Source organism: Arachis hypogaea, chromosome 1, assembly GCF_003086295.3.
Source record: "Arachis hypogaea cultivar Tifrunner chromosome 1, arahy.Tifrunner.gnm2.J5K5, whole genome shotgun sequence".
In the NCBI taxonomy this organism is placed as follows: Eukaryota; Viridiplantae; Streptophyta; class Magnoliopsida; order Fabales; family Fabaceae; genus Arachis; species Arachis hypogaea.
Window position 1 is genome coordinate 35,741,132 of NC_092036.1, and position 26,909 is coordinate 35,768,040.

The 26,909-nt window shown below is 34.6% G+C and overlaps 3 protein-coding genes across 3 annotated transcripts; 1 reads left to right on the forward strand and 2 right to left on the reverse strand.

Moving 5' to 3' along the window:
• Nucleotides 1–860: 860 nt before the first annotated feature.
• LOC140181751 (uncharacterized) lies at nucleotides 861–1,169 on the reverse strand. The gene has a single exon (XM_072226460.1). It carries the CDS (start codon nucleotides 1,167–1,169, stop codon nucleotides 861–863), a length of 309 nt encoding a protein of 102 aa, XP_072082561.1.
• A 9,792-nt stretch (nucleotides 1,170–10,961) lies between these two features.
• Nucleotides 10,962–12,441, reverse strand: LOC112802176 (acetylserotonin O-methyltransferase). Its single transcript, XM_025845275.3, has 2 exons — nucleotides 11,562–12,441; nucleotides 10,962–11,442 (listed from the first exon to the last, which is right to left on the reverse strand). The coding sequence occupies exons 1-2, from the start codon at nucleotides 12,360–12,362 to the stop codon at nucleotides 11,140–11,142; spliced, it is 1,104 nt and encodes a 367-aa protein (XP_025701060.1). The 5' UTR covers nucleotides 12,363–12,441; the 3' UTR covers nucleotides 10,962–11,139.
• Nucleotides 12,442–21,350: 8,909 nt separating this feature from the next.
• On the forward strand, nucleotides 21,351–22,601 carry LOC112713706 (uncharacterized). The gene has a single exon (XM_025765868.1). The coding sequence runs from the start codon at nucleotides 21,351–21,353 to the stop codon at nucleotides 22,599–22,601; it is 1,251 nt and encodes a 416-aa protein (XP_025621653.1).
• Nucleotides 22,602–26,909: the final 4,308 nt, after the last annotated feature.

Sequence of the window (26,909 nt, forward strand, 5' to 3'; positions counted from 1 at the left end):
ACTTCAATTCAAGAATTCAACCACTTCTCAATGAGAGTGTTGCATCTCAGTTTCAACTTCAAGAAACTGAAAATGGAAAAGCCATAGCCAAATCAAAAATAGACAATGTTCTTGCAACTTCTCAACCCATTCAAGCTTCTCGTGAAAAATTTGATCTGAAAATCTCTCATGCCATCTCTGTACAAGCTTTCCATGATCAAGAGGAAGCAAGACTTAAAGCAGAATTGGCTCAGATTCAAGAGCAACTTGCTACCATTCGTCAAAATCGAGCCACTATAGCTAGACCTCTTGTTACAGCCCAACAAAAGCAACATCTCCTTATTCAAAAACTTGTCTCACTCGATACCGAAGGAGGAGAATATGAAAAACAACTTGAGAAAATCCAGGCTGAAAAGTTCAAGCAGATTGAAGTACTTACACTCCTAGAAAACAAAAGAAGAAAGCTGCGCTCTGATTTGGCAAAGCTATTGGCACCTTGAAATTTTTTTTTTCATTTCTAGCTTTATTTTGTAACACTTTCTATCCTTTCTGATCTTTAATAGATATGTTGAACTTTTAAGTTTTCCAACAATAGAAAGGTTTTAAGTATTTTCCATTGATCGAGTTAATTATTTTTTCCTACTCGATATCTTTAATTTGATAAGCATTTCCCGAGTATGTCCTTATAATTTGGAAAGGTCCTTCCCAACTAGGGGACCACTTACCTAAAAACCTCGATTTCTTTTCCATAGGTAAAATAACTTTCAAAACCAAATCACCTACCCTGAAAGACTTTTCTTTAATTCGATGATTATAACTTCGAGCAATATTTTTTCTGTCGGATTATATTTTCCAACGCTAAGATTTACTCTGAATCTAACTCATTTCAATTTACCAAATATTGCATTCCAATAATCATCGACTGGCAAATCATTCTGTTTTGATACTCTTAAAGTATTCAAATTGATTTCTAATGGTAGCACTGCATCATGGCCATACACCAATTTATAAGGTGAAGTTCCTGTCGAACCCCTTGGTGAGTTTCGATAAGCCCATAACACTTGACTTAAAGTCTCATGCCATGTTCGAGGACTATTACCGATATGTCTTTTAATTAAGCTTATCAATATCTTATTCGCTGCTTCTACTTGCCCATTAGCTTGTGCATAATAGGGGATTGAAGTAACCATATTAATATTTCTCGAAGCCGCAAAATTTTTGATTAGTTGGCCAGTAAACATAGTTCCCTGGTCAGTACTTAAGGTCTGAGGAATTCCGAATTGATGGATAATATTTTCCGTGATAAAGTCAATTATCTCATTTTGACTAACTTCTATTAATGGAATAGCCTCAACCCACTTTGTGAAATAATCAATAGCCACCAAAGTAAACTTGTGTTGTTTCGATGAAGGAGGGTGAGACAACCCAATTAGATCCAAAGCCCAACCTCTAAACGGTTATGGCTTTATTATCGAATGTAATTTGGCTGCTGGAATTTGTTGTATCGAACCATGTTTCTGACATTCTTGACATGCCTTTGCATAATCAATACAATCTTTTATCATAGATGGCCAATATACATGATTGCGATATAACACCTATCTCATTTTCTCTCCTGCTTGATGAGCACCACAAATTCCATTATGAACATCACCCAAAGCAATATTTTGATCTTCTCGACTCAAACATCTCATTAAACTTCCATCAATCCCTTTTTTATATAATTCATCAGCCAATAAAACAAAATTCATTGCTCGTAGTTTTATTTTTCTATCGACTGTAGTATTGGGATCTTTCAAATACTGAGCAATAGTCTTTTTCCAATCAAAGTCCTCCCATTCATCCATACACAACACTCCTCTTTCATTTGTTGGTACTAAAATTTGATGAATACTAGATAACTTCTTAAAAGTTTCTGGGCCGATTCGATACCTCGAAGCAATTTGAGCTAACTCATTGGCAAATTCATTATGAATTCTAGGGATATGTACCAAAGATACCTTCTGAAAAGACGTTAATAACTCCCAGGCAGTTACTAAATATTTCTGTAACGTCTCATTATTACATTTAAACTCCTTCGACAACTACTTTAAAACGAAATGTGAATCCCCTAGAATTAAAGCCTCATATTCGGCGACATTATTGGAGCAAGGATACTTTAATTCGAACAAAAATTCTGATGGAATACCCTCTAGTGAAATAATGAGGATTCCAACCCCTGCACCATATTTGTGCTTAGATCCATCGAAATACAATTTCCAATAGTTGACCTCTACATCGACTATATTTGCCCCCTGGTCATTTAGACCTTTTGAATTATCCACAAGAAAGTCTACAATGACCTGTCCTTTAACAGCCTTTGCTGGGATATATTGCAAATCGAATTCCGTCAATGCTAACATCCATTTTTCCAAACGTCCCCTTAACATAAGGAAACTAAGCATATACTTAATAACATCTGTTTGTGCTATCACTTTTACCGATTTAGTCACCATATAACACTTTAACCTCATACAAGCATGATACAACGACAAACATAATTTTTCAATCGGCGAATACTTTGTCTCGATATCAGTTAAAACTCAAATAAGGTAGTAAACCACCCTCTCATGTCCGTCTTCACCATCTTGGGCCAACATACATCCAATAGTATCTTCAGATGCATCAATGTACAATTTTAAAGGTTCAAATGGACGAACATTCGCCATAATTGGGGCTTTAGATAAATACATTTTAATCGAATCGAACGCTAACTGATGCTCTGTAGTCCATTCGAATTTCGAACCATTCTTTAATTTTATTAAAGGTCCAAACACCCTTGTTCGATCTGAAAGATTCGAAATGAACCTTCGAAGATAATTTATCTTCCCCAAAAATGATTGTACTTCTTTTTTCAATTTGGGTGCAGACAAAGCTAGCATTGCATCTGCTTTATTCTTATCGATAGCTATCCCCTTTTTATGAACAACAAAACCTAAGAAATTTTCAGCCGATACCCCAAAAGCACATTTCAAAGGATTCATTTTTAATCCTTTCTTTCTCATAGTAAAAAATGCTTTTCTTAAGTGGTCTATATGTTGACTGATAGAGATTGATTTGACCATTACGTCATCGATATACACCTCCATAAATTTTCCAATAAATTCATGGAAAATGGCATTCATTGCCCGTTGATAAGTTGCTCCAGCATTTTTTAAACCGAAAGGCATAACCACCCACTCATACGTCCCTAACGCTCTAGGACAACGAAAAGTAGTTTTAGCCACATCATCTTCCGCAATAAAAATTTGGTTATATCCCGAATAACCGTCCATGAAACTAAGGATTTCATTTCCTGCTGCAGAATCGATTAACATATCCGCAATTGGCATGAAATATTCATCCTTTGAAGTAGCATTATTCAAATCTCGAAAATTGATACATACCCTCAATTTTCCATTTTTCTTCATCACTGGAACAATATTCGACACCCACTCCACATAACGAGCTGTTCGAATAAATTTTGCTTTGATCAAGCGTTCTATCTCTTCTTTAATTTTTACATTGATATCAGGAGCAAAAAGTCTTGGGGTTTGTTTCACAGGTCGAGAATTAGGTTTCAATGCTAATCGATGTTCTACTAATGAACGATCGAGACCAGGCATTTCATGATAATCCCATGCGAAACAATCTTTAAACGCATGTAACAGATCAAAAAGTTCAATTCAAAAAGGATCAACAAGATTTTTACAAACATATGTAATTCGAACATCATCATGAGTTCCTAAATTAATTTCTTCTAAAAGATCATGAGATTCAAACCCTTTATAATGATCATCTTCGATTGAATACTTTTCAAATCCCAAAGGCTCCAAATCATAAATACAATCGAAGGTAAAATCAATGGAATCATAGATATAAGAAACTTGATCATTGATTAATTCATTACTACATTTATTTTCTACACAATGGGCCTCTGCTGTTAAATCGGCAATCCGACTCACATCATTAACTTCATTACAAGTAATAGAAGAATCATAACTACATTCGACTATAGGTGTCGAAACAGACATACCACAACTAGTAGATTTACTAATCCTATTTGATTCAACCTTATCAGAAGAATCATCTTTATTTTCTAAAACTTGAAAATTACTTAAATAATTATGCAAAGTTACCAGAAAATCAGAAACTTCCTCAACCTGGTCCATGAGATAACCTTTCGGAGTCTTCAAGAAGAACAACCCAACCCGTCGGCTTGAAGGGTATATCCGGATAACGCAACTTCACCGACAGTCCTTCTGAAGTCAAGTAGCACCCTTCACAATTATAAGAATTTAGAGATCGATCAATATTTAAAGGCTTTAATTTATGATTATATATCCTAAAATTGACATGCATCTATTCGACATAAAGACTTGAATCTGCTTTGACGATTTCAGGCTTTCCTTCTTTAGTCCATAGAAGCACACTCTGATGCACTGTTGATGGTACATCACCTACTCCATGGATCCAATCTCTCCCAAGTAAGGCGTTATAACTAGCCTTTGATGGCACTGCCACAAATACATAATGTCTCTCCGAAGACCCCACTTTCACCGTAAATGTGACCAACCCTTTAGCTGGTGTAGAATTACCACTAAAATCAGTCACATCGATGTTTGTAGGGACCAACTCTTAAAAATGCTTCCCTACTTTCCCTAGCATCCTCTCAGGTAAGAGACTTATCACTGCCCCACCATCAATCAATACTTTGTTTATTTTGAACCCATTCACAACAGCAACAATGTGAAGGGGACAAAAATGAGACATTTATCTCTCAGTAGGGTGAGGGAAAAACCATGGTTCATCTTCTATGCGAATAAAAGAGAAAGCCTATTCATCCTCCTGATCATAATCCTCCTCCGGATTACCTTCGCACTCTCCAAGATACTCAGTATGAATTATTGAAATCGTCCCTACCATATCATCATCACCTTTGTCAAAGTATTCCTCATCAACATCAGCGTCCTTATGTTTATCTATCCCAGAGGACTGAGCAACTGCCTTCCCTTTTTCCATCTTTGGTGGTGATGGAATTTCCTTGGGATAGGTTTCCCCATCAGAAGGAAAAACAATTCAAAAATTCACAGAAGGAGTTGCCCCCTTGGTTGCTTCTTTTCCTGCATCCATTTGAAGTTTCTTATTCTGATTGAAACTTCTTCTTCCACCTCTTCCTCTTGGGTATCCTCTAGCTCGCCCTTGATAAGCAGCATACTAATTCCGAGACGGTGCTCGGTGTCCCCATTGAGGGTTGCCTCGATACAAATGATTATGCCTTTGAAACTCTTGACAGTTTCTGATCCACTAAACACCAATAGCATGGGATCGGCTTAAAGGTGTAGTCACATCATGTTGAAGATTTTTGGAACTTGAACCCTCGACACGTCAAATTGGCTGTCTTTGACATGCTTGTTCCTTCCTGTGAGCCAACTCTTTTTTCATTCTCTCCTTTTCGAAGATTGCTGCTGCTTCATTATCGAAAACAACATTACACCGTGGACACAGAGATACGTCCCGATCTTTGATCTTTTGCTGAACTAAGAAGTCCAACAAACAATCCTCTGTTTGAGGATACACATATCTCACTTGTGACTCGAAATCATCAAAATCCATATCAAAGTCATAAGACATCCCCACCATATTCACTCCAAAGCAGGGTTCCACATAACTAGCATCAGTTTCAAAGGGATCTACATCAACCTTCATCTCCTTCTTGCCATCATCGAATTTCAAACGTCCTTCCATGATTGCCTCTTGAATCAAATCCCTGAAACAGACACAACTATTAGTCGAATGACTTGTTGCTTGATGAAATTTACAATAAGGCTTTCCTTTCAAATCTTTTACGGAAAGCAAGGTTCTTCCCTCAGGTAAAATCAATTGTTTATCTTTAAGCATCACATCGAAAATCTGATCAGATTTCGAGATATCAAAACTATATTTCTTTCCACTTTTAAGTTTTGAATCATTCGACTTTTCACTACCAGGGAGTTTTTTCAATAAAGAACAAACATATGGAGGTCCTTTTTTAAGTTCGGCCAAATCGACTTCTATTTCAAAATCGATTTCCTCTTCCGAGGATTCCATGGTTACACAAGCAACCTTCTCTTTTCGAGTAAACGGTTTACTCTTCGACCTCTGTTCAGCTCTATGTTTTTCTTTCTCCTTTTTCATAAGCTCAGTCTGTCGAACTTTCTCAGCCAAGTGAGCCAAGTCAGGAATATGCACATTAAGCAATTTCCTGCACATAAAAAATCCCAACTCCATAGTTGCTATTTTCACTATCTCATTTTCAGGTAATGTCATATAGCACCTACTTCTAGCATTTTTGAAACGTATTAAATAGTCATCGATGGTTTCACCATATTCACGTTTCAAAGCTACTAAATCGGTAATTGCTACGTTCATTTCTCCTCGATAAAATTGAGCGTGAAAAGCAGTTTCTAGCTGATTCCATGTTGTGATCGAATTCGATCTAAGATTCGAGAACCACATAAACGCATTTTTCATCAATGACGAAGGAAAAATTTTCATCTTCAAATTTTCATCATTAGCTAAATTCCCAATCTCGACCAAATAACGAGCAACATGTCCAGTTGTCGATTCTCCAACTTCTCCAGCAAATTTCGTAGTTATTTTCAAATTTTTCACCCCTCTTGGCACTTCGGCCATTTGAACTACTTGGGGAAAAGCAGACATAAAATGTGGCTGATTCATAAAACTAACATTTAATCCAACCCGATTTAAAACTTCTTCTACAATTCGGGTGACCTGATAGCGATCACCACACAATCCATGTAAAACATTATCAGCATTCTTTTGTCGATGAACTATGCGAGGATTTTCTTGATTTGGGATATGATTTTCATTTTGAAAAATATTTTCCATCCCTTCATTAGTTCCTCGAATATTATGCCTCTTGCCTTCATCATAACCGACAATTTGAGCAATCCTCTCGACTTGTCTAGTAAGACGCTCAAATCTCGATTCATGATCGGCCATCATAGGATTGAGGATTGTAGTCATTTGCCGAGTCAATAAATTAACTAAATCATGATGACTCTCCTCCACTTGTTGTCGATATACTGCCATTGAATTGGTAGCATTCGAAGTGGATTCCACATGATATTCACGAGAAAGTGGATTTGTTTCTGTCTTTTGTTGAATCTTTTTCATAGCTCGATAAATAATTTGATAAGCCAATGATTTTTTTCCGTGTTTCAGAATATTCAGAGTGTTGTTGGTTTTGCATATTATTCACTTCATTGGTATTCCCAAAGCGGATAGGTGGCATAAATCCACCCACCGGCGGAGTATAACCAGCAGGAAGACCATAAGGGGGCCTACCAGCGGTTAATGGAGGTTAATACGATGGCGCAGGGTCACGTGGACGAGTATTACGTCCAACATTTCCAGTCTGAATAGTCGTGACAACTATGCTTTCAGTTCCGATTGCACCTTCCGAACGTGAAGACACGTCGACTTGTTGCATGGATACTGGTATGCTATCATTGATGGACGAACCACCATTCACATTTGATAATTCATCAGTCATGTGAATGATCTTCCCACTTCGTAATCGCATACACCAAGAAATTTGTGGAAAACCACTATTTTGACACACTTCGATTTAAAACTGTCCCACTGGACGTGCCAATTTGTTTTGTCAATTTTTAGCAAATCGATGGTGGTTCGATTCTAATGGTCTGGGAGTGATACCAACTCCTCTGTGCGAGTACCAGTTTTCTAGAAGTGCATCAAAGCGTCTTCGATTAGACAAGTTTGACAATAAGAAATAAAATAAATTTGCAAAAATTAATAAGTACAGTTCAGAAATTGAAGTTCTTAAAAAAACTAAATAAATTATGAAAAGGAAGAGTTGCTTGAAAATTAAAAGAAAGCAATAACAATGATTTAAATTAAATTGAAAGACTAATTAAACATAATGAAGTGCAGAAAGATTAAATAGACAAAGGAAATACCAAACATTGGAAGAATAAACTTAATTGAAATGTTAAATTTTACAGAAAAAGAAATGAATTGAAAAAGAAGGTGGAAGGAACCCTACAGAAAGTGTAACTCGATCGCAAACTCAGGGAATCGCTGAGATGTGAGAATGCTTAGAGTGTTTTTTCTGAGTGAAAGTTCCAACCCCTATCCCCTAATGCTTCACAGTATTTATAGACTATCTTACATAACGGTTAACTTAATTACCATTAATTACAATTAAACGAAAAATTACAAATTTGAACTACAATCACTCTTGGTAACCGCTCCCATTGAGTGATTGTAGATATTTCCAATATTTTTCTCATGTGATAAAAGTCACGAATTTTTCCGCTTCCATCAACATTCAAATGGCTCTTTCAAAAACTCTTCCTAATTCTTCGAATCGAGACTCCTACTCGATTTGGCTTTGTCCGATTAGCACCTCAATCGAAGCCTAAGAATAGAACCGATTACTTTTATTCTTCATCTCGAACCTAAACCTTCTCAAAAAGGTCACATAACTTGTTTCGATTCAATTTATTTGTATCGAAAATATTTTCGATCAATAGCTGGCGTCTTTGACAACCACTTTCTACAATTGTCACCCCCGCCGGTCACCACCTCCAGCTACCATCAGCCACTCACCATCGCACACCTTAAGTTCTAAATTTTAAACATTAAATTCTAAACTCTTATTAAATTTTGAATTTTTTAATTAATATAAATATAAAAAAATATTTTAATCATCTAAATACGCACCATGTAAAAATATTATTGCTAAAATACGCGTGACCAATTCATGTGAAACCCTACGAAATAAATTTTGTCGTTATTTTAGATATAGCGCCTACAAAATAACACCAGACATGTTAGAGTCATTGATGAGTTATTTGTAAAATAGGAGGACGTCATTTCTGCTTCATCGTCCACGAAATGGAGGAAATGGGGAGTTTCATTTCTCCTTCATCATCCACAAAAGTGGAAGCCTATATTTCTAACAAAAAAATGTTTGGTAACAAAAAAATGAGTTAAAAACAGTCGTAACTTACTTTATTTAACATTTATTGATCGTTACGATAATTAATGAATGCTAAATAAGATAAATTTAGACTTTTTTTTGTCCCTAAACATTACCGATCTCCAACCTATTGGTGAACTCCCATTCACTGAAGTGTGTGACAAACACGATAGTGAAGAAACACATGTAGACTTTATGCAAAGTAGTATTTAATGTTACAATAATAATGTGTATGTATTTCCAAAGCAGCATGCGTTTGTTGCAATGTTACATTACATATATGTGACAAGTGCAAGTGATATTATTTGAATGTTACCTTTTAATTTATAATAGTTTTAGGAAGTCAGCATATTTTTGTGATTTATAATCATTAATTAATTATTATTAATATTATTAATAATATAAAATTATACATTCTTTTGTAATGATTAAATATTAATTAAATTTTAATAAAAATGCTAATTTATGAAATTTTTTCTTTAATTTATTCAAGATTAGTTGCATTGATTTTATTTTAACAGGAGCGTGAATATGATGGGACAGTAAGTAGCTCATGAGTTTGTGATTAGGTGAGACTATTAACTTTTGCTTTTATAAGAGACTATAATGAGAAGGGGTTTACTATTATTTAGATTTGATTTCGTTTGTATGTTTTTGTTTTTTGGGTGTGATCCTGGCATTGTGACTAATTATCTCTGATGGCAGGCCGAAGGGAATTAATTAGAGGACTATGGGTTTTGTCGTGAACTCTCGAATCTTTTCTCTAGAATCGAGCTTATAATCTAAAAGATCGAAAAAATATTACATGTATGTCCAAATTAAATGACGACCAAAATTAGATAAATGATTGCAATCATGTATCTTTTTTTCCGAATATAACAAGCACAAAAGATAGACTATACAATAATTGAGTATAATTTATAGTAAAAAAAGATGTTGAAAGACCAATAAAATTTATTTTTTAAAAATATAACTTAAAAATATGTTGTTGAATTGATAGACTAAAGAAATTAGATTAATAACTAAAAGCAGTAGATTAAATCGTTGCTAGACTAAAAATGTTGTAAATTATTTTTGATGTATATTTTATAATTTAAGATATATTTTATACATATAATTAGTTTAGTAACTAATTTTTTGTATAATTAACTATGTTTATTTCTTATTAATATTAGTTAATATTTTAAATTAATATTTTATTTTTATATTATAAAAATATGATTTAAAATTAATTAAAAATAATAAATTTTATTGATAATATAAGGTGGTTATTTTGAGAAAACCAAAAAACAATGCTAAGAACAATTTTTTATTCATTTCCTGTGAAAATAACGAGAATCGTACAAGAAGTGAATGCGTACTTACATTTTTTATTTGAATGATAAAAAAAAAACCAATTTAGTCCTGTTAAAAAAAATAAAATTGATGTGAAGAAATAAGCTTTTCACAGGTGATGAAGGAGAAATTGAACTCCTCCAATTCGCGGGCAGCGAAGTAGAAATGACGCACTCCCATTTGGTTGATCAAGTATTAGAAATGGTTCTAATATGTCTAATTTCATTTTGCAGAAGCTGCATTTAAAATAGTGGTAAGATACATTTCGCAGGGACTTCATGTGAATTGAATATGCATATTTTGGCAATTCGTTTGTATGGTGCGTTCTTAAGAAATAAATTATTTTTTTATTTATATTAATAAAAAAAGTTAAATTATAAAATTTTAATTTTTAATTTTTAATTTTAAATCTAAAATCTAAATCCTAAATATTAAATTTCAAATCTTAAATCATAAACACTGAATACTAAATTCAAAACTCAAAATTCTAAACCTTAAATTTTAAATATTAAATCTTAATGATTTTTATTTGAATTTTGGATGTTATGTTTAATTTATTATTTTTAATTTTGGATTTTTTTTCTATAAATTATTAGCTACTTTGTTGTTGACTGCAATATTGACTTACAAGACAATTTTATTCTCACTTATATATTTTCTTTAACAAAATTCTAAATAAAAAAAGAAGAAAAAAAAAGCCAAATTGACCATAATAAACTACTATGGTTATTATTGTTGAGAAATACAAACCCAGCAGCAATAAAAACAAACACGGAACAGGAACACAGAGAGATTATTCATGGGTAGGCCAACAGCACAGATTGCACAGCATCGATGTTTTTCACAGTGTATGAAGTAAATCCAGCCATTTTGATAACATATTCCCACTCTTCGAGTGTCCTCTCTTTGCCGAAGCTTGTGTGCGCCATCATTACCATATCCAACATCAACCCTACGTCCTTTAAATTTCCTTGCTTTATTGCTCCCTCTTCAATCACTGCCTCCACAATGATCACTTTTCCATTTTCCTTTGGAATGGCTTCCTTGCACTTCTTCAAGATCTGGATGCACTCCTCATCACCCCAATCATGCAAAACCCACTGCAAGTGGCAAAAAATAATTCAACGTTAATTCAATCACTAGTCAAATTTATTTTTGTTGTTTTTAGCAATTAATCAACCCATTTACATGTTATTAATTAATCAAAAAATAAAAGTACCATAAGAAAAGCAGCATCAGCTTTGGGAACACCTAGAAACATGTCACCAGCCACATTTTCGACTCCTTCAATCTTGGGAGCCACAGCAATGACATGAGCAAGATCAAAATTGATTCCTCGAATCCAAGGACAAGCCTTAACCAAGGCGCGCAACGCGGTGCCGGTTCCACCACCAACATCCACCAACGTTTGCACGCCTTCGAACACCTCGTCGCCACAACCTTCAACGATGGCAGGCACCACCAACTTAGCACTGCACGCCATTGCCTCGTTTATAAGGTTGCTGTGACCCGGATTCTCCGCGGCGTAGGCCCACACGTCTTCGCCGTGTGCCTTCTCGAAGGGGAAGTTTATTCCACCGTTTGCCGAAACACGGGCGCTTAGGCTGTGCCAAGGTGCAAGCATGACGGGGCTGCTCTCTAGGAGGAGGAACGCCGCCATGCTTTGCTGCCCCTTTTTCAGGAAACGGCGAGATAACGGCGTGTTGGCATAAGTGGTAGTGGAATCTGAATTTTTATCGACTTTGAATATCTTTCTGTTAATTAAGAATCTCAAGATTCGGTTAAGAAGGGAAGGGTCAGAGCCTAAAGTAGATGAAATTTCGGAGAGTGTCATGGGACTACCATGGCTCTCTATAGCATCAGCTATCCCAAGTTCAATGGCACATTTTATAACTGCCAATTCCACATACCCAAAAATGTATTTCCATATCTCTAATTGGGCTTGTGCTTCTTCTTCTTCCTCTTCTTTTTTGTTGTTCCATGCTTCTAAAATTGGCTTTCCTCCTTGTAATTCTCCCATATCTATATGCTAGATTAATCTATCAATTATTTTGTTTATATTTTTGTCTCTTTCTCTCTCTTTGACTGATTGCAGTGGTAACGAGGTTGAAGCATGAAGGCTTCATTTATAGACGTCAGTAACGTGAATGAACCGTCGGTAAAGTTGCGATGTAAATAAAATATACTGAAAATTCAGGTGAAGTCGAAATTGATATTTGAAAGTCGTTAAATAAAAATTTAATTAAATCAATCAAATCATCTAACGATCCTCAAATATTAAAAGATTATTGTAATATAATGGTGCTAACCTGCTGTGCAATAATAATGCATGCACCACTGTACAACTCAGATCACATTTTTTTTATGTCCACCACCTTAAATATTAAATATTTATATACACATTAAAATTTATTATTAAAATTAATTATTAATATAAAATATATATTAAAAATAAATTAAATTATTAAAAATATTATTTATATATTAAAATTAACCACTAAAATTAATTATTAATATATTTATATATAAATATATATAATTTAATTTATTTTTAATATATATTATATTTTAATACATATTTTATATTAATGATTAATTTTAGTAATTAATTTTAATATATATGTAATATAATTTTTAAATTATATATTATAATATAATAATTTATTTTAATAATTAATTTTAATATATAAATAATATTTAATATTTTTTATATAATAGTGGAGTGATGAGTACATTTAAAACGTTTTTTTTAATTATAAACTAAAATATAGAAAAAAATGTGTTAGGGGCTTAGGTTGTTGAGCCTTGATAGTTGCTACACTTTTGATAAATATGCCTCGAACATTGATCCTGCTGTCAATTCACAGTATCATAACTCGTCATCACCGCAATCATGCAAAATTCTCTCCAAGTGGCAAAAATTCAACAAAAAATTCAATCACTAGTCAAAATTATATCATCAACATGAGAGGTTTTTTTGTAATAAATAAAATAAATATAATAATTATCAAAATAAATAATTTAAAGGGCAATTTACCTAAATAAATAGAATGGCAGAATCCTTTACCTAAATATGCAAAACTGATTGTTGTTACGTGCATGTGCAAAAACGTACTCTATGTAATCCGTGCTAACCCACCACGGTTTACGAAACGTGCAAAAATATTGAGTGTAAACCGTGGTAAGTCACCACTGTTTACGAAGGATGGATGGCATGCATAAACCGTGGTAAGTCACCACGGTTTATAAGGAAAGTGGCTTACACATAAAACCCGGTAACCCACCGCGGTTTATGTGTGTAGCTATATAAGTAATCTTGTCTAAATTTTTGTTAACAAGGTAATTATTTAATATAGAAAATCCAAACAGAACATTTATTTTTTTCCAAAGATAGTACTACTATATATATTTTTTCACAAAAATTCTGTAATTAAATATTTTGTTAGTACATTTTGTATCATGTTACATTAAAAATAATAAAAAATTAACAATAAGGTATTAAACATATATATAGGATAGCATGTTACCAAAAATAGTATAAAGGATATAACAATATAATATAAGCTATAGCATGATCACCAAAAAATAATATGGGCATGAGTAATGGCAGAAAAATACAGAATCAAGAGTACAGAACTAAGAAAAATCCTAAAATGTAAATCTCCATCTGTAAAGTAAAAATAAAAAAATAAAATAATAATCTCAATCCGAGACCATATAAAAAAAATAGTATATAGTAATACATAGCAATATATATGGCATATATTGTACTATCCTGTAATTATAATAAACAATAGTTATAATAAGCACCAAAGAATTATGATCTATAACTTGAGCCTGAACTTGCAGCTACTGCTCTTGATTCTAATGGAGTTATTAGCATTAAGATTATCCACAACAATCCAGCACCTAACCCTAAAGGTGATCTTGAATAGCTTCAACTTCCCAAACTTAATTCTCACCGGTTGCTTGGCCTTCAACCGAAGAGGAACACTTCCACTCTGCAGTTATTGCTTGAATAGCCAATGGAGGGTGAGGATCGCTTGTACCGACTAAATGGCGTCGCTCATGTGGCAGGATATATCGACGAAATGCGAGGCGTTTATTATGTGTAAGTTACTTATATAGCTACACACATAAACCGCGGTGGGTTACCGGGTTTTATGTGTAAGCCACTTTCCTCATAAACCGTGGTGACTTACCACGTTTTATGCATGCCATCCATCCTTCGTAAACCGCAGTGACTTACCACGGTTTACACTCAATATTTTTTGCCCCTAAACCGTTGTGACCTGCCACGGTTTATGCACGTTTTGTAAACCGTGGTGGGTTGCCACGGATTACATAGAATACATTTTTACACATGCACGTAACAACAATCAGTTTTGCACATTTAGGTAAAGGATTCTGCCATTCTATTTATTTAAGTAAACTGCCCCTTATATTATATTGTTATATCCTTTATACTATTTTTGGTAACATGCTATCCTATATATATGTTTAAGACTTTATTGTTAATTTTTTTTATTATTTTTAATGTAACGTGATACAAAGTGTACTAACAAAATATTTAATTACAGGATTTTTGTGAAAAAATGTATATAGTAGTACTATCTTTGGAAAAAAATAAATGTTCTGTTTGGATTTTCTATATTAAATAATTGCCTTGTTAACAAAAATTTAGACAAAATTACTTATATAGCTACACACACATAAACCGCGGTGGATTACCGGGTTTTATGTGTAAGCCACTTTCCTCATAAACCGTGGTGACTTATCACGGTTTATGCATGCCATCCATCCTTCGTAAACCGTGGTGACTTACCACGGTTTACACTCAATATTTTTTGCCCCTAAACCGTTGTGACTTGCCACGGTTTATGCACGTTTCGTAAACCGTGGTGGGTTGCCACGGATTACATAGAGTACGTTTTTGCACATGCACGTAACAACAATCAGTTTTGCACATTTAGGTAAAGGATTCTGCTATTCTATTTATTTAAGTAAATTGCCCTAATTTAAAATTTATTTATTATTTTAAATTTTCGTGTCTTATTTTATAGATAAAGTTTGTTCGCGCCTATAAGTATAAGTCATTTATAACATTATTCTGGATTCTATTTTGAGTTAGTCAACCTCTTTCTTCCTTCTTTTAACCTTTTCTTACCCTATTTTAGACTAATACGGTGATGGCATGTCAGGCGGTGAACGACGGAATATTAACAGACTGAACGAAACGTCGCATTACGTCAGGGCGGCCGAATGTCACACTACAAGCAGTTCGAAGTCAACTACACTAACATGTAACATTTCCAATAAAAAACACCAACAGATGTAAACTACATAAACCCTAAAAGCATGGTGCGGCCTAGGCATCTCCCATGGATTGATTAGGACATCCCCTTCTAGTATGACCGACTTGCCTACAGAGGCCGCACCGCTTCTCATGTCGCTCGACCTCATCCATATCATTTCCGAATCTGGTGGACACAGGCCTCCCAATCGCCTTCCGACGTATGGCTAGGTTAGGACGCAGCATCATCCCATGCCACTCCGCCACTACAAAAAAATACCCATTCAGCCACACTTTTTTTAAACTACATTTGAAAAGGGTAGCCTATTCTAGGCTACGCTTTTCTCCGTGTTGCCTTTTTATAAGAAAAAAGAATACACAATTGTGGCATTATTTAAAAAGTGTAGCCTTAGGTATTATAGAAATCACTTATAAAGCGTAGCCGTAGATTGATACCTATAGATTCACTTTTCGTATCAAAGAGAACGCTTTTAGAGGATAGCCTATTTATTAAGTTTTGGGTGCGTTTTAAAAGTGATGCCTAATGTATCTAGAACTAAAAACTTAACACTTGTAAATTTTTTCCCTCTTAACTTTTTCCTGGCGTAATAAGGACGCACACTCAGCTCACACTTAGTGAAAATTTTCCCTCCAAGAGAAGAAAACCATTTCACATTTCACAAAGAAAACCCTCAGCTCACACTCAGCTCGTGGATCACCCTCAGCTCGTCATCACCGTCAGCTCGTCGTCACCACTCACCGCGCGAAGAAAACCCTCCTGCATCGCGAATCGAAAACCCCAGTCACCACTGACCCCCAGTCACCACTCACCGCCACACACCACTCACCACTAACCACTCTACTGTCGCTCCAAGTCGCCCTCTTGCACTGATCGTAGCGCGCTGCCTAGACCGTCTCCACACCTTCGTAGTCTCTGCTCTCACCATCACTGGTCACCATCGTCGTATCTGCGCTCACTATCGTCGCTCAACCTAGTTGTCTCTGCTCTCACCGTTGCATCTCACCCTTGTTGTCTCTGTGCCGACCGTCGCCGCGCGCTTAGCATCATCGTTCTCTCTGTGCTCACCATCGTCGAGAAGGTATGTATTGATTTTCATTTGGTTCTGAAATTGGAGGTTTAGGGTTCCAATTTAGGATTTTTAATTTGGAGGTTTGGTACACTAATTGCCTGTTATCAGTGAAATCTAAAGTTTGGTTTAGTTCAAATGATTCAGTTGTTGTTTACTGAAATCTGAATTGAGTAGAGGTTGCTTGTTGTTCTAAACCATATTTGTTTGGGTAATAGAAAAATGAAATGCAGTCACTGCCATCACATGGAACTAATTGGTTATGATTCTTTATTACTTCCTTAATTGCCTCTGGTAAGACAAGAAAATCGAGATTCCTTAATATATTTTTGTCACAAATAATTCTACGAATCAAGGTTGCTTCTGTATAGAAAAAAGCATTGAATAGTTCTTCTGCATAGAAATTAAAATGATTAGATGATTCTGTCACCTTACTCAAGTGATGATGGAAATTGTAAATTAAATAAGAAGTGAGATGCTCTGAAAAATAGGACGATCGAGGAGATTTGTCATGTACACTATTGGAAGAGACCTGGTAGGTAATAAAAATATAAAATAAAAAAAGATCAAAAGAATATCATTGAGAAGAGAAACACAAAAGTAGTATATGGTTCTTTAATTAGAGGTCACAAGAGAGCAAAGTATATGGTTCTACTTGTATATGCATAGAGAAAAAGAAGGAAGCTATATATATAGCCTTAATTATTACATGTTTGGCAAATGACATAGTATAGCAAATTAATTAACTTTAATTTGGATTTTTTATATATGGAGGGACCAAATCCAGTTTCAAGTGCACAAGGAAGCACGTCAAGAATTCAGATTTGTTCTTATCTTCAGTTGCTGGCTTAGTTCATTAGGCATCTGTTTACTTCTCCATCCTCAATTTGTATTGTTTAAAGACTTTAGAAGCTTCTGATTTATTGACCAAAAGAAAGATACTTGTATATTTGCTAAATGCATCAACAAAACTAATATAAAAATGAAAACCATTTCTTGAATTTACTGGTGATGGTCCCCATATGTTTGCATACATTAATTGCAAAGGTTTAGTACAAATAGATGTAGAAATATTAAATGGCAATTGATGCATTTTTTGCCATTGAAAAAAAGTCACATATATATAGGTAATAAAGAACTAGAATAAAGGAATATTGCATTTATTGAGAATAGTTTGAACAATTTTTAGAGCTGGATGTCTCAGTCTCTTATGCCATAGAGCAATTATATCAACATCTATTTTTTTGAAGTGAGTGCTGTTTTATTAACATTGCTAGAAACAGAAGTAGGTATGTTTCTTGGTACATATAGGTTAAAGAATTCATATATTCCATATTTAGCTAAGCCTTGAAGGAGATAATCCTTGATAACCAGATCACACACATAACAATGATTAGGCCAAAAGTAAAAAAAGACACAATTATCAACAACAAACTATGACACACTTAAAAAGTTTTGAGAAATTTAAGGCACGTGTAAAAAGATTGGCTAAAAGGATAGTGTGTTGATATAAGACACAATTCTATTTCCACAACAGTGTAGGATCCCAATTTTGATATAACAACTGAGATGAACACATGATACTCCTCTGTGAGTCCATCTAAAATCACTTGGATATGATCATCCATCCTCAGGGTAAGAACAATCTAAAGCTAACAAAAAATCAACTAGACCTCTAATCTTGGCCAAATATTCATCTGCGGTTCCATTCTTTTTTATTGATCTTATTTGAGACTTCAAACTCTGAATTTTTGTCTTAAAAGAAGTAGTGAACTTTTCATGTAATTTATCACACATTTCATGAAATATAACACAATTGATTACCTTGTTCTTGAAAGTTGGAGTCATCGATGCAAGAGTCCATGTCATCAAAGCAAGATCCTTCAATTTTCACTCTTTATACTTGTCTGATTTTGTAGTTGATGGTTTTTCACCTTTTTTAAGAAAATTGAGATGAATTTTTTTCTTTTGAAAAATAATCTCCTAAAGATTGGCTCTGTACAGTGATGAGTATAGTTTTGTGCCATGTACTATAGTTATTTTCATGCAACAAATCTGTGATAACTGGAAGAAAATACTTGGAATCAGAAGAAAAGTGGGTGTTACTCCTATGGCCATATTGAAAGAACCTTGGCTCATGATACCATGTGAAGATTTGAAAAAGAATCTAAAGAACATGAATAACAGTAAATGAAGAAGAGAAATTGAGAGAGAATAAATAAAAATACATCAAGTAGCAATATTATTGATTGTGTTTTAGGAACAAGACTTGCACTCCTATTTATACATTAATAATATGAGTAACTAACAGCTTTGCCTAATATGAAAAATCTATTAGATTCTTAATTGCCTTAACAGTTTTATTAAGTCACAAGCTAACTAACCATTCTCTACACTACTATCCTTTACAATGCTCAATTTCAACCCTTCAATATAAAATCCTAAACTCCAAAATGAAAAACCACATTCATCTTCATCTTCTCTTCCGTTTCTGTTAACTGCTACTGCTACTCTTGTACTTATTTTGCTTTTTGAGTAATGATGGGCGAATTATTCCATCATTCATAAGTCAACTGCTTTTTTTTAACATTTCCCTATACTTTGCCAATACTTTGCCAACTTAGTTTATTGAAATTCGATTATTTTTATGTTTTTTTATACTACAATATCTAGGAATATCAATATGTATCATTTCTCCTTTTGTTCATGGTTGGTTTTTTCATTAGCTTATTCATTGATATTGAATCCAAATGCATGTTGAGGATTAATAATTTTCTTCGTCCAAAATTGTGTTTTCTTTTCAGGAGCAAAATTTGGTGGCTGCCATGAGCTTTAGATTGTTTTGATCACTCTCTCTCTCTGACTCTTTGATCTCAACAGGAAACGCAGCGTTTGAGTAGGCACACCCGTTTCAATAAACTTGCTCATTTTGGTAAACTTTTTTTTTAATTTTTCCCACTTAAATCACCTCAAGTGAAGATATTTCTGGTGCTTTTTCCAATTTTAATCTGTACCCCGTACTGGGTATTTCAATTTGATTAATTTATTTATTTTTCTTATATTAATATAATAATAATAATAGTTTTTTTTATTATGGTTATGAAATCTGGGTTCTGATTTTTTGGTCTTCTGAAGGATATGTGTGTGTGTGTGTGTGGCTTTTTTTCCTTTTTTCTGAATTACTTAAAATGTACAAGTGTTAGCTTGGATCTATGTCTTTTGGTTGGTCATCCTAATAAATGGGGTTGCTTGGTGGTTTAGTATTGAGGGTTGTTCTACCTGCTCTATTTAACTGTTTTGAGGGTACGGTTTATAATATTAGGAGTATGAGGGTGGTTGTTGTTCTGTCTTTGCTGAGGTTGATGGTGCACATGTGTCACTTAATTAGGAAATGTTGCTACAACACTATGCCATTGCCCATGCTTTATTTTTCTATTTTTTCTGTGTCTTAAAAAGTAGAATTTAAAACGTATTTTATAAGAAACTGGCTGAGTTGGTCGGTTAGAATTTGAAGTAGAATAAAGTTCAAACCAATCAAAGTTAGGTTAGGTTAATTAACCTTTTAAAAACAATTTAGCCAAATCAAACCAAGCCAATCTAAAATATACTGGTCAATGGTCAATTAAGCTTTCAAGCAAGGGCCATCAAGTTGAAATGTCTTGTTCTGCATGCCAGTTACATCTTTCCAACACTGAAATGTCTATTTTCTTATTATCACTTTCTTCATATAGCCCAATGCCCTTTTTCATCTATTTTTCTTTTTTCACAAATTCAATATGTGATAAATGAAATTCTAATTAATAGCCATATTTATACACTTAAAATTTCGTTGTTTTGCCGTTATCTGTTGAATGATTTAATTGCTGCTGCTGCTACTGGGTTCCAAATCTGTTTGATTATATCAATTTAATTCTTGCTAAATGATGATTGTGCTAAATTCGTAGTTAAATAGTTGGATATGGCAATTACAATTTTTTTGTCTGTAATTTTTATAGTTATTCGTGGTTAAGGTTGAAGGTGAAAGTTTTTGGTTAAGGTCTTCCAAGAAGATTTTGTCAAAACGTTGATCGTGTCATGGCAAGGTACAATGCATACTTTAATTCTTTTGATTTGTTAGTTTTGAAGTTGCAATTTAACTTATTATATTTGTACTATAAATTTTATGTTTCTCTTTATTTGTTTTACCTCAATGGGTTTCTAGAGAATTACTTCTAAGACTAGGAACTATTTCCCAACCTAGTTACAAGGCTTTGAATGTCCTTTTCATTGCCCATTCCCTTTGTAGCGAATAACACCCTGCCTCCTCTATTCTTCTAATCTTCACTTTGCGACCCCTTATAAATTTTCTGCCTAAAAAATTTAATAATTATCGATTAGGTTTTGTGATGTGCCAAAGGATTGGATGGATCTACCGAGGTATAACGAAGAGTATATCAATGGTGTTATTAGTTTTTTAGACTTTGCATACTCTGAGGGAGAACCGGACGGACGACAAATTCAATGTCCTTGTAAGAGGTGTTGTAACATTAATTGGTATAGAAGAGATATGGTATTTGACCATTTAGTAGCCGACAGATTTGTTAAGGGATATAGAACATGGATTAATCATGGCGAATGGGCAATCCCGATGGCGATTGACGATGACACGGATGATGAAGAAGGTGCACGCGATGACATCGAAGGACTGCTTAATGATGCATTTGGAGATGTATCTCATGCTGAGGGTGTTACTGTAAGTCAAAATGAAGAGGCTAAAAAGTTTTACAATTTAATAGATGGGGCAAGTCAAGAGTTATACCCGGGTTGCAAGAAATTTTTTACATTATCTTTTACGATCCGTCTGTACTTGTTAAAGTGTTTACATGGTTGGAGCAATGCCTCCTTCACTTCACTTCTTGAGCTATTGAAAGAGGCAATGCCTGACATTAACATACCTTCATCTTTCCATAAGACAAAGGCTATGATAAGAGATTTAGGTTTGGATTATAAAAAAATTGATGCTTGTCCTAATGATTGCCTTCTGTATAGAAAAGAACTAAAGGATGAAAAACAATGTCGTGTGTGTGGAACTTCTCGATATACTGAAAATTCTAGTAATAATAGCGAAAACCAACCTAACAAGAAAGGTCGTTCTATTCCTGCAAAGACTCTGAGATACTTTCCTATAATTCCAAGACTTCAGAGATTATTTATGTGCTCAAAGATGGCAGCTAGTCTGAGGTGGCATGATGAGGAGCGCGTAAAAGATGGGACGTTAAAGCATCCTACTAATGGCTTGGCATGGAAGAACCTTGATGAAATGGATGAAGAATTTGCAAAAGAATCTCACAATATTAGACTAGGCTTGTCAAGTGATGGGTTCAACCTATTTCGTAGCATGAACATTTCATGGAGCACGTGGCCCGTGATGCTGATGGTATACAACTTGCCTTCGTGGATGTGCATGAAACCCAAATATTGTATGCTTTCTTTACTTATTCTTGGGCCGCAATCACCTGGTAAAGACATTGATGTGTATCTACAACCATTGATAGAAGGCTTGAAGTTGTTGTGGGAAAAAGGGGTCAAAACCTATGATGCGTCAAAGAATGAAACCTTTCAAATGCGGGCAGCTCTTTTGTGGAAAATCAACGATTTTCCTACTTATGCTATGTTGTCTGGGTGGAGTACAAAGGGAAAGTTGGCTTGCCCTTGTTGCAACAAAAATACCAGTAGCTTACAACTAAAACACAGTCGAAAGACAGTTTATATGGACTATCGTGTCTTTTTACCCATGGATCATCCATGGAGAACCAATACAAGGTCTTTTAATGGGAAGCAGGAATTAAGACCCCCTCCATCTATTATAGAAGGACCCGAAATTTTTGAGATGCTATAAAATGCTGAGAATGTCTTTGGAAAGAAGCAAAGTACATCAAATAGTTTCCCATGGAATTGGAAAAAAAGATCAATTTTCTTTGAATTGCCATACAGGCACAAGAACCCACTACGTCACAACTTAGATGTCATGCACATAGAGAAGAATATACTTGACAGTGTAATTAGAACTCTCTTGGATATCCCAGGCAAGACAAAGGACCATTTGAATGCTCGATATGACTTAAAAGATTTGGGTATCTGAAAAAATCTTCAACCAAAGGAGGTGAATAATGGCAAGAGAACAAAGTTGGCAAAGGCATATTTTTCTATGACTGCTGTAGAGAAGTCAGTTTTTTTGAAGACAACAAAGCTACCTGATGGCAGTGCTTCGAATATATCACGATGTGTACATCTAGGAGAAAGAAAAGTTTTTGGGTATAATAAGACCCACGATGCTCACTTTATGCTTCACTATTTACTACCAATACCGATTAAAAGCATCCTTCCTGATCATGTGGCCATTTCGTTGATTCGACTAAGTTCTTTTTTTCGTCGCTTGTGCAAAAAGTTCATCACACTGGAGGAGATAGATTTACTGGAGTTAGAGATTGTGGAAACATTATGCCAGCTTGAGAGGATCTTTCCCCCTAGTTTTTTTGACATAATGGTTCATCTTCCCATTCATTTAGCAAATGAGGTGAGATTGGGAGGTCCGGTGCAGTTTCATTGGATTTATCCTCCGGAAAGGTACATGTGTACATTAAAGTCATATGTTCGCAACAGAAGTCGGCCCGAAGGTTCTATTGCAGAGGCATATCTGGATGAGGAGTGCTTAACTTTCTGCTCAAGATACTTGCATGGAGGTGTGCAAACAAGACTTAATAAGCGGTCTCGGAATGATAATGATCCTAACAAAGACGAAGTTGTGCCATCAAAGTTATTTTCTAACAAAGGTCATTCGTTAGGCATGGGAAATGGAGAACCAATTAATCTAGATGACATATCAATTGTTCAAGCCCATGTGTATGTATTACACAATTATGAAGAAGTGGCAGATTCTGTTACGTAACTTAATTAAACGTTTTTTTATTCCGATCAAGTTCACCCATATTTTTTAGATCAAACCTAACTATTATTAATTATAAAGAGCATGAGGACGAGGTTAACAATTAGCGGGGAACAAAAATGGAGAAAAGTAAAAGTTCACAACAAAACGTTCGCGCAGTGGTTTGAAACTCGTGCGAGGGATCCAAATGTGCCTTTTTGGCTAAAAGAATTATCTCGAGGTCCAAGCTTTGTTGCAAGAAGATTTTCTGGATATGTAATTAATGGATATAGGTTTCACACAGTGAAACGTGAGGCAAGGAGAAAAATACAAAACAGTGGTGTCACATTAACTGCTTTAACTTCAAGCTTTGCAAGTGCTAAAGATCAAAGTCCAATCCAAGACAATGTAGCTTATTATGGCAGGTTGTTTGAGATAGTAGAGTTAGACTATTTTGGGCGTTTTAAGGTTGTCTTATTTCGGTGTGAGTGGTACGATGTTGGGAGAGATAAGTATGGTCTTACATTTGTTCACTTCTATAAGAAATGCTTCCAGGATGAACTTTTTATACTAGCATCTCAAGCACATCAGTGTTTTTATGTGCAAGATCCATATGAACATAACAAACATTATGTTATGGAAACTGTCCCAAGAGACTTATTTAAAATAAGCGACGAATCTGAGTCTGAGGCCCGTTAAACACATTATAATGAACAATACGAGCGTATAACGAGCCCTGCCATACCAGCTGATGATGGTGAACTTATTCTGGAGAGGACTGATTTACGACCCACGATTATTGAAATGGTTCCCCAAGTGACTTCTGCCCAAAAATATGAGGCAGACTTTATTGGAGATTCTGATTCTGATTGGTCATCCTAAGTAATTTATTGCTTAATATGTACACATGTATACTTAAGTTTTCTTCTTCACATTTTTATTTGTAAGTAATACTTATTTTTTTGTTAATTTGTCAGTCTCTTACATTTTTCTTATATTGATTTTGATGGGTATATTGACTCTACTTAACTAATTTATTTGTGTAGGAATAAGGAATTTATTGATCTTAAAGCTACATCAAGTAAGAATTTTCTTAGACAATTCGAGGCTAAGAGACAAAGGATTGTAATTGAACGCAAGAAATATGAAATAAAACCTGCAGCTGCTAATGACAAGGAGAAATATGAGCGAAGGGTGGATGAACCAGAAAGTCAATTGGAGATACGTGCAACCAAAGGGCAGAAGAAATCCACGTCAAAGAAGCTGGATTTTAGTCATCTGCAAAGCACATTCAATTCTATTAGCAAAAGGACTAACTCCACGTCTACCACCTTGGAAGTACAGCCAAACATTCCACCGCAACAGCCAGAAAATAAAAAGAGAAAGGAGCTATTGACTATGCCTACTGCTGAGAAAGTCAAGAATAGAGTGCAGGGTGGAAAATCAACACAAGGCTTGAAGAAGTCTAAGCCTACAAACATGTAGGCAGATGAACTTACAAGGAAGCTCGAAGCAATTCGTAAAATGTACAGCAACGTGTCAACAAGTCTAAGCCAAGAGCGGAGTTGTCCAAGTTCTACTCAACTCATAATCAACCAAGGGCAACAACAGAATATTCAACTCACAGATGAAGAGACTCAAACAGGGCAAGATGACACAACTTTGCCTTCTCCTGAAACTATCCCACAAAATGAAAGTGCAATGTTGGAGCAAGGAATATCAACAAAGGGTAAGAGGATGCCCGGAGTAAAGGCTACAACAATTGACGAATTCTTAAAGGAAAATGGGATAGATGTGGAAATTGAAGGACCAAGCACTGAACTAAGTGAGGACGGGGAAGAAAGCATGGCACTTGATAAAGACTATTATCAACATGTGATGGAGGACATTGATGATGAAGAAGGTACTGTTTTGCTCTGTTTCTATTGATGATAAATATTTTTTTTTTAAATTGTTATAGAAAAACTGGACTGGTAGATCTAGTTGTTTGAAGCTGGTAAATATAGTGTTAGTTGATTCGAAGTTTGTGTGCTATGATTGATCTAATTGTTGAGGTTGTGAAATTAAGATTTCTTTCGATTTCAAAGTTTTAAGTGCCTTGATAGATGCAATTGATGTAGTTTTGCAATGCGTAATTCAGTGAAGTCCATGATGTGGAATGAACTTAAAAGTTGTGTGCTTTGATCGATCTCTAGAATAGCTAAAACTTGTCCACTTCATGGTATCAACTACATAGGTCAGATTTATAATTTTTATAATTTTTATATTTGTGTACTTGTTTGCTTTATATGCTTGTTGAGCTCGAGTTAATTAAGCATAATTTGATGTTGACCAATGAATGAAACTAGGAGAGCCAAAGAAGAAGAAAACTCGTGGAAAAACAACTTGCAAGGAGATTTATGCAAGGACTATGGAACAGCGAGAAGAAGTCACTTTTGATCTTGGACAGCCCGTAGGACCAACCGACTAAAGTGTTTCTAATTTAACTAGTTTTGTTGGCACTATTAGTAGAAATAAAAGATTCGTTAGTCTTTTGTACATTAGTTGGCATGCTGTTCCTCCTAAAGCTAAGAAGTTCATGTGGGACTATGTTAACGTAAGACACTTGGTAATTATTGATTTTAGTTTTTTTATTCAGCACAAGAGCATATAACAATTACTTATAATCATGCAGACCAAGTTTCTCCTCCCAGACAGTGGAGAAAAGTGGGTAATGCAAGCGATTCGAGATGCTTGGAAGCGGTTTAAAGGAAAGATTAAGAAAAAGCACTTCGTTCCCTATGATACTATTGAAGATATGGTGAAGAATCGACCCCCACAAGTACCAAAAAGTGGTTTCATAAAATTAATCTATTATTGGAGTCATCCTCTAATCCAGGTAAAAGACTATATATGTCGAATTTTCATGTGAAACTATTTGACTATTGAAAGAGCAATATTGTATTTAGTTATTAATGTGAAGAAGCTCTATTGATTGGATGTGAATTATTGTTATTAAAAGTAAAATTTATTAAGTGTTTCAGCTTTATGTGATGTCTATATGTCTTTTTACTTGACTAGCTACTTTTTTTTATCTCATTGCAAATGTATTATTTTTTATCTGAAAATTATATGCATAGCTTCTTTCTCTTTCTTTCAAAATTCCCATGATTTTTATTTTCTTTGTATATAAATATATACAATAATTTTGGCAGATGAAGGATCTGAGTAGCTAGCTTTTTAGTTCTTACACATAATCTCTTATTACAAAATAGCTTTTTAGACCATACTGAATCTATGGTT